This window comes from Telmatherina bonti (assembly GCF_933228915.1).
Source record: "Telmatherina bonti genome assembly, chromosome: 9".
In the NCBI taxonomy this organism is placed as follows: domain Eukaryota; kingdom Metazoa; phylum Chordata; class Actinopteri; order Atheriniformes; family Telmatherinidae; genus Telmatherina; species Telmatherina bonti.
The window spans coordinates 7,123,369-7,140,687 of record NC_136627.1 but is presented as its reverse complement, the minus strand read 5'-3'; the positions used below and the strand labels follow the sequence as shown (position 1 = coordinate 7,140,687).

The 17,319-nt window shown below is 40.7% G+C and overlaps 1 protein-coding gene across 1 annotated transcript in view; it reads right to left on the bottom strand.

Moving 5' to 3' along the window:
- The window catches only part of acsl3a (acyl-CoA synthetase long chain family member 3a), a gene marked incomplete at both ends in the record, with an annotated part of 39,391 nt that extends 34,088 nt beyond the window's left edge, over positions 1-5,303 (bottom strand). Inside the window, 2 exons of the mRNA XM_079245906.1 lie at positions 499-676; positions 4,929-5,303. Coding sequence (XP_079102032.1) covers positions 499-676; positions 4,929-5,303 — 553 coding nt within the window. The remainder of the gene's footprint in view (positions 1-498; positions 677-4,928) is intronic.
- Positions 5,304-17,319: the final 12,016 nt, after the last annotated feature.

The following is a 17,319-nucleotide window of genomic DNA, read 5'->3' as shown; positions in this document are numbered from 1 at the left end:
GGTACACCCTGGACAGGTTGCCAGTCCATCACTGGTTAACCACCAGGTTAAAAGTGGACAATCAAAAAGTTCATTTGGAACTTGTAAAAGTTGGTTCAGTCCTCTTTGAACCCCCTGAATGGTCTTCTTCATGAGACTGTTGCTGAAAACTCACCCTAACCTGCCTCTGGTTGGCTGGTGTTTACCAACTGGTTTGGGTCACGAGCAGAGGATTGGGGTCAGAGCAGTGAGATTATGGGTGGGGGGGGGGGGATGTCTTATGTTCTTAATACCAACAACCTAGACCTGGTTTCTGGTCTTTCTTCATTTGGACTCCATTAGCTTTAATGTGATCTCATCGTTTTCACATGGAAATGCTTTAAAAAACCAAAACATTGTTATTTAGCTAAACACATGAAGAACATAGAGTGCAGAAAGAGAGAAAGTTCTCTAAATGAACTAAAATTCAGATTCTTTTTCTGCTAAATGTGAGCTAATTGAACCTCCTGCTGTACTTACTTGGGTAATTGTAAATGAAGCAGGCCTGAGCAGAAATCAGCCACTCTGCTCGCGTCTCACAGAAAATGGCGATATTGGATTTTGGTCGCTGCCCCAACGATGCCAAACCACTGCCCAGCTGAGTGGCTGCCGTCAGGGCTTCCTTATAAGACAGCCAGCGGTACTCACCAAGAATCACCTGCAGGGGGGATGGGAACAGGGCGAGGAGGAAGAGGTTAAATTCTGTCAGTGATTCACCGGTCAATCTGTCTAAGACCTTTTCCAGACCAAGATAAATAAAAACTAACAATCACACAAGGCTTGAGTATAAGTGTCTGGATATGTGAGTTTCCCAGTCAAACACGCTGCTTTGGCACCAGAAAGCCATGCAGCATCGGAAACCCCTTATACGCGAAGAAAACCGAACAAAACATGTGTGCCACAATCGTATTATTATCAATGACCTGATCACTACAGCGAAGCATGGTGGCGTCAGTATAATCATGTTGGATGATGAGAGAAATCTTCTAGAATAGTCGGAATGATGGATAGTACTTTGGAGTAGAAACCATTGTGATTCCAGGGTGAAACGAATCAAGAAAAGCAAAACTGTTAGAGGCTTGAAAACTACATTTAAGGTGTTTTTAAAGTTTTATATGGATCATGCCAACGGGGAAGTTGGATCCAGGCTGTTGGAAAGGAATCTATCCAGACTGGTTTTCATCCAGGTCCTGGTACAGTGGACCACATAGGAGTTTTAGCATTCAGTGCAGATGTGTTTTAACGCTCGAAAAAAACTTATGTCCATGTTCCTCAAGGAGTTTTGTGGAGGTGTTGCACGAGTACAGGGTACTCGAGCAACTCTTGTGGACCTTTAGGTCAAAGTAACAGCTGAGTCTACATCGTCAGCACAAAGTGGACCTTGTTCACAGCAGATGATGGAATCCTCCAAGGTTTCTGCTTTGAGAACTTGAGGGTTTTTATCTCTGTTAATCTTTGTAAGGGAGCATTCACATCAGGATAGTCTGATTGGGACTCGGTTCAGTTATAGGGGGGTGTATCCATGTGGACCGAGATCATGTTCACGCTGCACTTTGGTCAAACTATTAGAATGATACATCCCCATTCTCACCAAAGGTGGTGCAGCACTAGTATTTAGCAAAAGAGAGAACAAGACCCACATGAAGAAGAAAACTCTGTTTCCTCCACTTGCAAGTTAAACATAGAGATGAAACTATCACCGTTTTGGGTTTTTTATTGTGTCTTATGCAAGTATCCTACAGAAATACGCTGCAACAATGGACGCAGTATGAACACCAGACGAGGCAGAGGACCCTTAATATCATCGCTATGTATTTACCCACAATGCAGTGCTACGCTAAATGCATGAAGTGACATTTATTGTAATCCCCTTTAGGTATTTGGTCTGTTGAAAGCAGGCCAAGACCTACATTTGTAGGGGAACTGAGTCAGTTTCTTTGGTTCGAATCAGAATTCACATTTCCCCAAATGAAGCCGACTCTCCAAGCAAACAGACGAGGATGCGAATCAAAAAGGCTGATGTGAATGTGCCCTAAAAGATGTGGTTCTGTTGGCTTCTTCAAGCGAAAACCTTCCGATCACAGTAGATTGGTGGTGCTAAGTAGGAAACAGATGGGATTAAAGACTGGAGTGTTTCCACCAGGAAAGAGTCCGAGAGAGTGTCTGAGGACCTTGTTCCTAAGATGGCGAGATGGATTGGAGCTTCATCAGCAGTAATGAAGATGCCACACAGATGTCAAGATGGAGCTCAGCTGAAAGGTGGAGCTTTTCCTTTACTTCTCCATTTTCCTTCCAGTTCCTAAAAAAACCTAAAATGGGTCTCCTTTGGAGGGTGGTGCGGCTCAGCCTGGGATAAGAAGAGGAGCTCTAGCATCCAGAGGAAGCTGAGAGTAAAGAAACTGCTTCTCTGCTTCAGAAAGAGTCTGTCGATCCAGCTTCGGATCAAAATGCCTTCCAGTTGCCTGGAAAAACCTCTGGATTTACCAGTAGCGGGAGAGCTTTGATGGAGACATGGAGGTCTGGATGTCTCAGTCTAAGACCCGGGCTCAGATGAAAAGGAGGGAAATGTGTGGAAAAATGGATATAGATGGATAGTTTCATTTTTTTTAAGGTCTGCTTTGTTATGTTCATGTACAAACTTCACTGTTTTTAAGTCAGGAACAAGCCTGCCTACATTGATTCCATATTAAGTTTGTCAGGTATATATGACCCAGATTATAAGCTGTACATTTATAAAGCTTCCACATCTTCATCGGAATACTTCTGTTTAACATTAGTGCTCTTACTGACTGGGATGCATTTCATATGGACGTCCTTTGCAGCATGGCAGTCATCAGTGAGGTTATAGCGACTCCTAATGGCTTACATGTGTTAGTGCACATGCAGAGGCGCAGTAATGACTAATCACAGCTGTTCCCCACTGAGAACAGAAACAGCTAAGCTATTTAGTGTCGCAGCGACATGTATTTCAACAGAGTGGTTTAAAGGATAAGCAGAATCAGGCTGGTGGGATTAGAGGCGGAATACATGGGTAAATAACTTAGCAGGTTCAAATCCCAATTTATACCTGCTGAATTTCCATGAACATAAACTCCTGTGTGGAGAGAAACCCAGCACTGGGCTCCTCTTTGCTCGATTTTCTCCCAATGTATAAAAATATGATGTTGTCATCTCATGTTTCTCTCCTTCTCTCCCAGTAGGTTTCCCTGGCTTAGAGTTCTGCTGCTTGTTGACCCTCTTTCTGGTCCTCTCCATCCCCAATCACTCTATTCTTCCTGGTTCTGGTTCTGCTGGAGGTGTGAATTAACTGGATTGAACCGAATCATGTTTGTAAAAGTGTCTTGAGATGACTTTGTTGTGAATTGGTGATGTAAAACTGTAGCTGAGTTGAACAGAACTGAAAAGAAATAAGGTAAAATCCACAGAAGCAGCTCCACTCCTGGACATGTCAGGCTTTTCTAAGACTGCTGCTTTCTGGTCTGGACTTCAGAGATAATCTTTCTATAAACCTTCATGTTTCTGTCTCCACTTTCTGATCATTTCTTTTTTCTTTTCAAGTGACTCTGCAATAAGAAAAATTTTGTTTAAACCAAGTAGAGATCTACACACAGCTGCAAAATGCAACATTTCAGTGTGTTTTCAATCTAGCTAATAATACAGCTAATCATCCAATACGTCATTCATCACAATGAATCCTGAAAAACACAGAGGTATTTCCGCAACTACCTGCAGTTCAGAATATTTCTACACTCATTCTCAAATTTACTCAGAATCTACGTTTATTTCAGCCACAGAACTCATAAAGTGTCTATGAAAATGTACCATCAGTGTTGGTTTCAGACCCACTGCTGGTGGACGTTTACAAACCCATAATCCCAATTTAAATTACATTTTAATCAACTTTTTGAGGGAGCTCTATGCAGACTATCAGAAGGGAAGCTCGGTGCGTCCTCACCATAGACCGTATATGAAAGATGGACGGAGCCTTCGGCAGTAAAAAAGTGAAGCCTATGCGGAAGGAAGTGCATAAAACTGCAGTTCCCCCCTCATCCACTAGGGGCTGCAAAACAGAGCAAATCCCCATAGACTCCCATGTTAAAAAGACCAACTTCACAGCAGAAATAAACATGTTTATAGCCTGGTACAAAAATCCATTTTACGTTTAATAGGTCAGGTTTACCTTCATGACAACTGTGGGGGGAGGGAATTTTTTTTTTAACTCGCCTGTTTAAAAGTAATTTAATCTCGAAGTTCAGGAAATTTAGGGGCGTGTCCTTTTGATTGACAGGTACTTGATTTCCCGCTTCAAGTCAGAAGAACGTAGAACAACCGCAGTTTTTAGCCGGTTAACAACGTGACTTAGCTTTAGCCCGCTTACCTCCGACAGCTGGTTAGCTCTAGGCTAGCTTGGTTAGCTCTTAGCTACAGAAAGCTCAGAGTTCGCTCGATATCAATCATCCCCCATGACGCTCACAACCCCCCTCTCAGCTCTACCTCTTTGCCCATATTTTTATTTTCCAGGTAAGACGACGCTCATGCCTCTGCCAAGATGGCGATGGTAGGAACCGCCCACCGAGCTTCAGTTCAGCTCTTCAGAAACCCACGGGTGATGTCACGGAGGCTCCGCCCATCTCTTTTTATACAGTCTATGGTCCTCACTCAGCCCATCCAAACTTTTAAACATGCTTTTCATCATAAATCTTTTAAACTTTTCGACCTTTACTCCACATTTGTCTCCAGAACTTGAAGAGACTCGTATTATCTCTGTGGTGTTCAACACTGGGACCCCATCTAAACACTTCTGCTGTGTTAACATTCATGGCAACGATCAAAGTGTCCTACAACTTAATTCCCATTTTTGTCTTTCACGTTATAAAAAACACAGTTGCTGCTTTTCCACCACTCTGTACCTTCTTGAACACCTTCCCGTTGCTCTGCCGCTCATCTTCCTCACTTATCACCTCCCTCGTCCCGAGACAGTCTCTGTGAGGGAACCTCCTGGCAGTGTACTGAAGCATCTTATCCAGGGTGTCCACTCCTGGATGCAGCGACGTCACAAGCCGTTTAGTGGAGCTTACTGCTCTGTAGGGTCCCTCTGGAAGTCCCAGAACCGAGCGAGCCTTTGCTCTCCTGGCTCGCTCCTCCTCAGAGCCGTAGAAACCCCCACGAGGTGTCGTTACCCAGCTGAGAAGGTATGCAGGCAGGAATGTCATGGTGGTGTAGATCCAGACCATGAGATGGAAGAGGAGCAGCAACATGGGGTTCAGGTCTTCCTTCAGCTTCATTCCGGTGATGGTGTCAGATGCAGGGATGATAAAGAACTTCTTCTCCAGCGATAAACCACCTCCTCGTCAGCAGTGCTCCTAGAACATAAATGTCATTAAATGTCATTCAAGTAAGTCAGATTTTTATCTTTAAACTAGTTAAAAAATGATGCACGTCATCCTGTTAGAGACGCAGCATCAGAGTACCACCGAGGAGACGTTATTAACATGTCTGTAATGAACATGGTACATCAACATTATCCACTTATAACATATAAAACCTGCAGTAAGGAGACAAGATGGAGACAAATGAGCAAATGACTGACACTGAATTTGACAGAATGTACTGTCTGTTGATTTCAGTCTTATTCAGCAGTAACGAGGGGATTAGATTTGTGTCAAACAGACAAAACTAAATTCTTAGAATGTTAAACAAAATTCAAGAATTTGAAAGAGAAAAACACATCAGAGAAGATAGGAAGTAAAACCTATTTGTATAATTGTGTAAAGTTACTGCCTCTTATGTGTGTGAGTATTTAAATAAGTGACAGTGGAGGTCCGAAAGTGCACAGGTCCCTGGGCCCAGAGTGTTCCATGGGCCCCGTTCCCCACCGCAACATTATGTAAATTGTGAATGATACACTGTGAAACAACATTTCTAATATCTCTCAGCCAATGGTACCAATCGCAATACACTAGACTCTGTTGTGTAACTGTCTTGCTTTTATGTGCATTTTGTTTCATGTCCAAGCTGCTGGTGTTTGCCCTACGCGGGCACCACATGGGCCCCAATGGGGCATGGGCCCCTGGACCTGTGCCCATAATGCCCATTAGGGCTGCTCGATTATGACAAAAATCATAATCACAATTATTTTGACTGAAATTGAGATCTCGATTATTCATCACAATAATCCAGTATTTTTAAACAACGCTGCGCGTCGTGGTGTTCTAGACTCCGTGTCGTCCATTATAACCGTCTAATGCAGTGGTTCCCTAATGGTGTGCCGTAAGTCAAGTGCAGGTGTGCCCTGTGATATTGTAACAATTCATTGCAATTATTTTTATAATAGTAGAAAAATAATGTTTTTTAATCAACCATGTCACTGCCTAGCTAGCATTTAATTAATAATACAGGGGCAAACTACAAAACAATGCAAAAGAAAAATAAATCTTAAAGAGATCTACCAATTTGGCTGATCATGTATATGCACTGGTGGGAATTATATGACTGTGACACATTCATCCTGAAAGCAAAACGAGAGGGAAAATGGAGCGCTTTCTTGTACGGAGCAAACCATCAACCATTCGTGCCAAGTCAGAGACGGGTGACAACATTTTATTTGGCATTAGTAAATAATGATTACAGATATTTTACATGATACAAGTGATTACACTTGTTCTTAAGGGGCTTTTTGGCACAAAAGGTGTGCCTTGAGATTTGTACTTGTCACCTGGTGTGCCTTGAGCACAAAAAGTTTGGGAACCACTGGTCTAATGGACGGTTCCGAGTTGTTTAATCCGCTTTTACCGCTTATATAGGAACTATTTTACGTTGGCCTCGATGTACGTTTTATGCCAAACAACCGCTGTCAGGCTACAGCGCGTTTCTCTCATTCACCTGTTAAAAGACGGCTGATCTGAACCAGCTGATTAACGCGTTGCTATGGTAACGCCCCGTAACGGAGGGATATTACAGTGTTTAACTCGAACTATTCTTGACTATCAGATCCGAACGAACTATGTATAAGAAAATAATGCAGTCAGTTGTCACTGACAATGGTATAAACTATGTTTAGGTGAACTTCCACAACCTACTGCAGTTATTCTACATTGACCTGCAGCCGGAGCCGACTGAGACTGGCCGCCTGGGAGTGCTTTAGGACGGGAGAGGCTCCCGCTGCTCCTTCCTTACAGTAACTGCAGAAGAATATGTGCCTTCAAGTCAGTCGCCAAAACACCAGAAAAGTCTCTAATAACTCCAGTAAAAGTTGCTAGATTTGTCGCTAGTCGCTTTTAACAAAAAAAAGTAGCCTTGTGGCCTTGTGGAGGTCCCTTACAGGTGAACATGAAGCAGGTGATGGAGGTGTTCAGGGAGCAGTCTCAGGTTTAAGGTTTCTTAACAGTCTTCCTCTTCACTCTTAGTCTTTCTGTATGAAGTACTGCAGAGCCTGCAAAAAGAATCCGGAAGCCACAACACCTTTAACCAACAACTCCCAAAGGATCCTTCATCTGTCAAACACACCCAACCGTCTTCAAAGGCACCACAGATCTGGAGAGAATGGCATGTGGAAGAACACCCTGACCGAGCCAGCCTGACTGGAATTGTGTCCTTGGAAAGCCGGAAAATTGGATAAACGACCAGACAAGCTGTCAGAACAGTAAATGTGCATGGCTCCAGGACTGTACTGTTACACCAGCATGATTCGTCCAGAGGAGAAGCAGCAGAACCAACACAACCTGGCTGACCACGTGTACTAACCAGAAACCAGACCAGATGTATCTATACTTTAATTATGGAATCATCTTCTGTAAGCCACAGTTATCTACAACAGTGTGTGGTGTGGCGTTGTTTTGTTAATGATAAAGCAAGAATGTTATCATGTGAGTTGTCAAGGGCATACAACACAAATTACATGCAAATTTACAAATACACACAGCGGTATGTTCTTCCTACTTGTTCCAGCTTTCTTTGCATTTTAATGCTTTTAATGTTTTATGAAAGCACTTTGAATTGTCTTGTACATGAAATGTGCCGTGTAAATCTTTAGGTATGTCTTGAGATTTTCTTACAAATGCTGATTCTCAGATATCCATCTGGACAATCAGCTCTGAAAAGCCACCAGATGGGCTTGAAGGTACCAGAAAAGAAACATGCTATCAGCTAAAAAGACTCCTTTACTTAACGAGAAACTGAAAAAGTCGGAAAAATCAAAGCGTTTTGGTTGTGTGCACATGCAGCTGTTATAAAACTGCTCCAGTTCACCACAGACTCAGACTGAATTTAGTCCACTGGAACAATCTGGACCTTAAGTCCACAGTATATTACACAATATTGTCAAGGTAAGCCGTGACCCACAGGATTCTAGACGTCCACAAGGTTTTCATGGTTTCTATGATTTCTTTTTGGGAACTATTTATGTTCAATAAACACTTTATTGTGTAGATAATCAGATAATCAGTGTGATTATTGGAGTTGAAAGTCTAATAATGCTTCCAATCCATCACACACATGAAGAAAGGCTCCTATAATGCAGATATTATATCTTCAATATAAAACCCTTCAGTGTTAATACGAGTCCACCAGGGTGGAAAAACCTCCTGTACACTGGTGTTTATATTCAGGGACATGCATCTTAAAGCCCTAAAAAAGGTGTGTGTGTGTGCACATACACACACTCTGAAGTGACCCAACAATCTGAATTCATTATTCATATGAGGGAGAGGCTCGTCTTGCTTCCCCAAAGCAGCACATTTTTCTTCTACACCTCTATAACACACACACACATGTGCGGTTCCTCCTCATACAGTCATCCATCGGGGTGTGTGTGAGACTGATAAATAAATGAAAGATTTTACCAGGAATGCTCTGACAGACTTCCATCTGCACCCTGTGGGAAATCCTTTCCTTTAAAACCTTTATTTATTCCAGGAGCGAGAAATGTTCTTTAAAAATATCAATGTGAAGAATTAGGACTGAAATTATCTAAAATTATTCAAACAGCTGATTTAACTCAACCATTTTCTGATATTTTTCAAAGTGCAGGTCCACACCTGTCAGCTGGAGAAAGATCAGTGAGAGGACAAATACAACAGCAGGAAACCCTGAAGTAAACATTACTGCATGGGAAAACCACCAGCTCCAGCCCCTAACTCCTCACAGATTGTTGCTGCCATTTAAATGAGAAATTTGAAATACTTTGTAATAATTTCAAACAAATCATTAAAAAAAAAAAAAAAAAAAAAAAAAAAAGAAAACAGGTTATTTAATAGTATTCAGCACCATGTTTTTATTTTAACTTTTATTTTAAAGGTGGAGTATGTAAGATTTTCAATATTTTCAAAATAATTGAACTAAAAAAATAACTACAATCATAATTAGATGACAAATGACAAAAAGCACTTTTTTTTTACTGGTAGGCAAACTTTTAAGAAGGGTCTTTGTCATTAATTAAACTTGTAATTTATTAACGCATCAAATATGGACAGACTGGAACCTACATGTTTAAAAAACTATCTAATTACGATTGTTGTTATTTTTTTAGTTATTTTATTTTGAAAATATTGAAAATTTTACATACTCCACCTTTAAAGCCTCTGAACTTTGGCAGATTTCCACTCTACAGAACCCCTAATGATGACTAATTCAGAAATCCATCTTTCATCCTGTCTCTTCTCTGAGCACCGTTCAGCCAGTAAAAGTCAGAACGATGTTCAGTCTTGTCTTATCTTTTGTTATTCCTCTTCCTGTAATAATGCCCTCTTGTATTTCTTTGCTGAATCAGGTCCGCTTTCCAAACAGCCATTGTGTTGACATCCGCCTGCTAGCGTGCTAGCGTAAAGCCATGCAACGTGGTGGAAAGTGACGCTCTAAATTGCAATGATGCCTCCAGGAATTTACATAATAAATGTCACAGTACCATCAAAATGAGTCAGAAGCGTGGAGTTTTATAAATGGGATAGTTATATAGTGCTGCTTTAAATTGTTAAACAGCTGCAGGAACTGAAACCAAACTGGTTTCCAGCTGATGGAACCAATAAGCTGGAAACAGACTTTTAATTAATCATTACGTTCTGGTACAATATTCCTTCAATAGAGCATCAACTTACAATAAATAAGGAAACTGTAAGTTAAAGTTCTATATAAAAAGTTACAGGGGACTGATGTAACAGAGATGGTTAAATTGTTTTGACACTGAAGTTAATAAACTAAATCTCCGTAACACACTGTTGTCATGACTTTAGTTTGACCTTTCCTTACCACAGCTTTAAAACTTCCCACAGACTTTCACTTTCAGAATGAAACAACTGACTGAAAATGACTTGCTGTGTTGAAGTGAGGCAGGATTCAGAAAACATTCACACTTCAGAGACTGAAAAGAAGCTAAAAATGATGTCAAATTATGACTCAGTTATTCCATGACCACATGAAATCAGGACAGAATCCCTTGCAGCCAAACTGTCTATTGGAGGATTCATGCGAAACATCTGAGCATCTCTGAACTCTCCTCGCTGCTCAACACTCGTCTTTATGCATCTGCAGCCTCTGTGGTCAGCCTTCACTCCAGGACTGAGTAATGTTGTGGCATGGTCTACGTGGTACGTCTACATGGTGGGGTGAGCAGGCGTGTGAAGGAATCGTTGCTTCCTAAAGACACCGTCTGAATGGCGTCTTTTGTGTGCAGATATCATCATGCTGACACCCACTCAGCTGCAGTCTAGCAGAAACTTCCGCATGGCTATTGCAGGGAGACAAAACAGCAGCACACAATGACTCGGTCCAACGGCTGCACTTGTGTGTAGGTGTGTGTGTAACGAACGAGGATGTGTGTATGTGAAGCTGGCTGCAGGATAAATCTGGTCACATCCAACAGTCACATAAGCAAATCTTGCAAAACACTCAAAGCGCTGAAATTGTGATTTCATGATGGGGGGAAAAAAACACACAAAACAGGATTGTTTGGATTATGCGGCTAAGACTGCAGCTTTGCTGTGTGTGCACGTGGTGACACACACTGCTGGCAGACTGTGTCACCAATTTCTGCTGCAAGCACACACACACACACACACACACAAAGCCGCCAGAAAGGTTGCAATAGCACGGGAATTTTCTCCATTAAAACATTAAACATGCCAACTTCAGCGCTGTGAACAAGTAGACGTGCAGTTCTCAGAATCAGTTTCCTGGGAGAGGAGTGTGTGTGTGTGTGTGTGTGTGTATGTGTGTGTGTGTTTGCTGCTTTCTAATCACATCAGACCATCGTTGGAAGACAACAGTGTCTCTGTGTGTCAGTACACTCTACTGGACCTCCATCATTTGGTAACTTCTGACACAGGCCACTTCACCGCAGCAGATCGGACAGACATTTCATAACAACTGAGAAAGTGAGGAATATCAGTGTGTTTATGTGGAGAAAAGCTCGTGGGGAGAAAATGTGCGTGGAGTCTGGAGTCGGAGCAGAAACACTAAGAACTTTAGTCCCCATGTTGAGTCGTTTAGATCATCATTTAGGAAGCAACAGATGTTCCAGCTGCAACACAAGTGTCAGAAACACGTCCATGGAGCAGCAACCTCCGCTCCCTGACTTCACAGACAACTTGTATTCCTAGGAAGTCCACTAACACGCACGCGGCGAACCATCATCCAACAGCTGGGAGCCTGACTGACTTTTAAACTGAGCATCATCAGAGAAACTCATCGGTTGGTTAAAATCTGAAACCGTCTGCGCAGAGCAGCGTGGCGCGCGGCAGAGGCGCGTGAACCAGCGCAGGAAACTCACCGCTGAACGCCGTCAGTCCGCTCACTGCGCCGCCGCATCCAGTCTGCGCCGCTCCGCTGATGCCGCTGCGCCACCTGAGCGCGGAAGCCGCGCGCGCGTCGCGCCGTTGCATGTGGGGGGGGGGGGCTGCTCTGTGATTGGACTGGCGGAGGTGGCGCGTGCGAGGGGCCGGGTGGAAGGAGGTCTCGAGGTGACTGCATGGGGTTACTGGCGGTCATAAGGAATGCGAAGCCATTGCGCGCGCGCAATCTTAACCTTCAGGTCTTTAAAGTTATCTTCCTCAGTTCTGACAGCGCAGTCCTTCAACTCTGTTTATGTGAGATTATTCAAGGAAATCTTTCATTTATTTCCAGTGCTGCGAAGTTGAGATAGTAAAAGATTACACAATAATTCCAAACATGCATTATATTTGGAAATACAGCAATTTAACTCCAACTTCTTTCCCAACAACCTGTCATTCACTCCAAATAGTACTCTAACTAGCTGTAGATTCTTAATTTAAAACAAATTTTATTCATTTAAAACTTTATTTGTATTGCCCTTTTCATGCAATTGAGTGTAAAGCACAAAGTATTTCACAAATCAAAGAATTGGAATTAAAATTAGTATTTAAAGTTGTAGAACATTAAAGCCTGTATTTCCTCCCCATTGAATTTACCAGGAAAGCCTGTCGAAGCTCCGCCTGGTACCTTACATGCAGTGTAGTAGACCCTGAAGAAGTGGGTATACTCTAGATTTTTTGCCCTTTATTAAAAGCAAACAAACAAACAAAAAACAACAACAACAGAATAAAAGTAGCCCAGAAAACACAGTTTCAGAAACAGTGACATGTAGGACTACTCTACATAAATCCATCAGTATTTCTGCTCATCGTCACATCATTTCTGCTCTTTGGCATCAGGGACGAAGAGTTAAACTAAACCAGTCCTGGCACACAGACTGGAGAGAGACTCACAGACATATATATCTGTATTATGTTCAGGCTGAAGTTAACACAGCTGACGGCTAACTGGACCAGTGTAGCATACTGGTAACCTCATCTAAGCTGCTGGTGACGTAAGTACATGTGTAAGGATGTTTGTAACTGTACAAGCAGCATCTCAGTGGGGTTTAGAAGTGGGTATACTCAATTCTGACTGAAAAAGAAGTGTGTATACTCCGTATCCCCGCGTATACCCTGGACTACACCACTGCTTACATGTTTAAAACCAGTAAGGGCCATCTAACTCTCAACCTTATTACTGTGGAGACTGGATAGAAATGAAAAAGGACAAAATTAAAATAAATGAAAAATTGAATTAAAAAATATAAGAATAACAAGAAGAACATATACATCATCAAAATAAATAAAATAATACGGTGCAAGATGTGTCTAAAAACTATGGTTTTATCAAGGCTGCAGCCTTTTTACTCAGTTTGTACCATTTCTCTAACTGTATTCTGTACTACAGTCATTTGGCAGATGCTCCAAAGCAACTTACATCTGAGAGTGAGAACAGCACAAGCAAGAAATGGAACAAGGATGGGGGTCCTGTCTTAGTTGTTGCAGAATTTATTTGACATTGGTCATACTAGAGGTTGCCTCTCATTCAAGTCTACAGACATTAAAATATTAAAGACAGGTGTCTGCAAATGTGACCATCCTGAACAGTACGGGGATTGAACCCACAACTTTTGTTATAACAGCAAGTCACTGACAAACTGAACCAACCAGCCAAGCCTCTTTTGCAGACACTGCCGCAGTAACATGTGCAGACGTGCAGCAATACGCGCAGCAAAACCAATAGTATTTCTGACACCAGGCTGACAGACGATCTGCAACATGTTGGTGCAGGTTAACTGGAATCCCGGGTTTTTCATCAGACGATAAACGGCTCAGATCACTGCTCACACTCAAACACTAAAAAAGCTGAGGGCTGCATTTTAAAGTCTAGATGAACATTAACCCAATAACAGAAAAATAAAATAAACAACAACAAACATCAACACAAGCATCCGTTTTGAAGGGAAAGAAGTGGAAAACTTTTTTAATCTATCTGAACCCAGATGAATTTGATAAAACTCAGTGTGTGGTGTGGCGTTGTTTTGTTAATGATAAAGCAAGAATGTTATCATGTGAGTTGTCAAGGGCATACAACACAAATTACATGCAAATTTACAAATACACACAGCGGTATGTTCTTCCTACTTGTTCCAGCTTTCTTTGCATTTTAATGCTTTTAATGTTTTATGAAAGCACTTTGAATTGTCTTGTACATGAAATGTGCCGTGTAAATCTTTAGGTATGTCTTGAGATTTTCTTACAAATGCTGATTCTCAGATATCCATCTGGACAATCAGCTCTGAAAAGCCACCAGATGGGCTTGAAGGTACCAGAAAAGAAACATGCTATCAGCTAAAAAGACTCCTTTACTTAACGAGAAACTGAAAAAGTCGGAAAAATCAAAGCGTTTTGGTTGTGTGCACATGCAGCTGTTATAAAACTGCTCCAGTTCACCACAGACTCAGACTGAATTTAGTCCACTGGAACAATCTGGACCTTAAGTCCACAGTATATTACACAATATTGTCAAGGTAAGCCGTGACCCACAGGATTCTAGACGTCCACAAGGTTTTCATGGTTTCTATGATTTCTTTTTGGGAACTATTTATGTTCAATAAACACTTTATTGTGTAGATAATCAGATAATCAGTGTGATTATTGGAGTTGAAAGTCTAATAATGCTTCCAATCCATCACACACATGAAGAAAGGCTCCTATAATGCAGATATTATATCTTCAATATAAAACCCTTCAGTGTTAATACGAGTCCACCAGGGTGGAAAAACCTCCTGTACACTGGTGTTTATATTCAGGGACATGCATCTTAAAGCCCTAAAAAAGGTGTGTGTGTGTGCACATACACACACTCTGAAGTGACCCAACAATCTGAATTCATTATTCATATGAGGGAGAGGCTCGTCTTGCTTCCCCAAAGCAGCACATTTTTCTTCTACACCTCTATAACACACACACACATGTGCGGTTCCTCCTCATACAGTCATCCATCGGGGTGTGTGTGAGACTGATAAATAAATGAAAGATTTTACCAGGAATGCTCTGACAGACTTCCATCTGCACCCTGTGGGAAATCCTTTCCTTTAAAACCTTTATTTATTCCAGGAGCGAGAAATGTTCTTTAAAAAGATCAACGTGAAGAATTAGGACTGAAATTATCTAAAATTATTCAAACAGCTGATTTAACTCAACCATTTTCTGATATTTTTCAAAGTGCAGGTCCACACCTGTCAGCTGGAGAAAGATCAGTGAGAGGACAAATACAACAGCAGGAAACCCTGAAGTAAACATTACTGCATGGGAAAACCACCAGCTCCAGCCCCTAACTCCTCACAGATTGTTGCTGCCATTTAAATGAGAAATTTTAAATACTTTGTAATAATTTCAAACAAATCATTAAAAAAAAAAAAAAAAAAAAAAAAAGGAAAACAGGTTATTTAATAGTATTCAGCACCATGTTTTTATTTTAACTTTTATTTTAAAGGTGGAGTATGTAAGATTTTCAATATTTTCAAAATAATTGAACTAAAAAATAACTACAATCATAATTAGATGACAAATGACAAAAAGCACTTTTTTTTTACTGGTAGGCAAACTTTTAAGAAGGGTCTTTGTCATTAATTAAACTTGTAATTTATTAATGCATCAAATATGGACAGACTGGAACCTACATGTTTAAAAAAACTATCTAATCATGCTGACACCCACTCAGCTGCAGTCTAGCAGAAACTTCCGCATGGCTATTGCAGGGAGACAAAACAGCAGCACACAATGACTCGGTCCAACGGCTGCACTTGTGTGTAGGTGTGTGTGTAACGAACGAGGATGTGTGTATGTGAAGCTGGCTGCAGGATAAATCTGGTCACATCCAACAGTCACATAAGCAAATCTTGCAAAACACTCAAAGCGCTGAAATTGTGATTTCATGATGGGGGGAAAAAAACACACAAAACAGGATTGTTTGGATTATGCGGCTAAGACTGCAGCTTTGCTGTGTGTGCACATGGTGAAACTCAAAACTAAATCAAACACTCAACTGAAGAAAAATGCTGGATGTTTTACTGAAAAATGTTTTTTCTTTTGCTTTCCTGACTCAGTGACAAACCTGACGTTAGGAATAGTATCATCTGTCTCAGTAATGTTGGTCCACAACATCATCTAAAAGAGGCATAATTTAATATAAATGAAAATAATTTAAACTAATTAAATTGAATTTCCTTTTGGGGTTTAATAAAGCTTTTTTTTTTTTAAATTTCATTTAATTCCATTCATAAAGCAGAAAAACAATTAATTCTTTGAGTTACATCTTATTTAACAGTATATTGAAAAGACCAGCAGGGGGCACTCTGAAGGCAGCAGCCACGTGTTTTGATTAAGATTGGAGTGGATGGCAACAAATCTAAACTTTATATAGGAACAGTAGATTAAAATGAGCCATTTGGCGAACTGGTACATTTGAAGTCATGTGTATTACTGTATGTCCAATAAATACATAAATACAAATAAATACATTCTCCCTGTAAAATAAACCAAGAAAAACACAGGTCTACTTCAACCAGATCACTCTGTTTTGCATCTTTTGCGTGTTTTCAGAATGTGTTAGTAGTGAATTAAAGTGCGTTACATCACCTGTTTTTGTCCTGAAGCTTCTTATCTGTGGAGATCAGCTGCTCATAGCTGCTGGATGTGAGTCAAACATGGGAGAAACACAAGCAGCTCCATCCAAATGATTCACTTATCAACTTTTACAAACTTTCCTTCCTGATTTGTGCTGCATCTTTTCAAGTTAACGTGTTTTAATCTTCTTGTAAGAAACTTCCTTTGTCAGAATTCTTCTTTCCAGATGTTTCATTTCGAGAAAGAGAGAATAAGCCAGCAAACAGAGGTGGTTAATATTCATTTACATTTATAGTTGTGGTTAATATGGCTGCCAACCCGTGATGTCAACAATATATCAGATGAGTAATTCTACAGCTATCATAAATATCAGATATTAATAGTAAATAAGCTATCAGAATATTTTATCATTAACAGTGTACCTAAAAAAATTTGAAAGCTCTGGCGCCTAAAGGGTTAACCCACCAAAGTAATAAAAACTAGCCACACAGTGCTGCTTTTAGGTTCATTAGACAAGTGGAGGTTTTAAACTCTCACAGGTTTTGTTTGACGCTGGAGTACGAAGTAAAACTGGACAAATGGTGAATTTAACAATACGAAATGTGAATCTGAGTGTTAAACTGGGAAGTGATGGGATGATGAGGTTTCTGAAATTCTGGTCATGATGATTTTAGTGTTTAATGTTGCTTATAGAAAAAAAAAGAAAAAGGTCTAACCAACTGTGTTAGTTCCAGGTTTCAGTAGAAATTACAATGGAAAGCTGCAGATGAATTCGCAGTAAAATATATTAAATCAATTTTTCATTTATTCACTGAGTAATGTTGTTATATGGGTGTTTTTTTTGTTTTGTTTTTTTTTAAAAAAG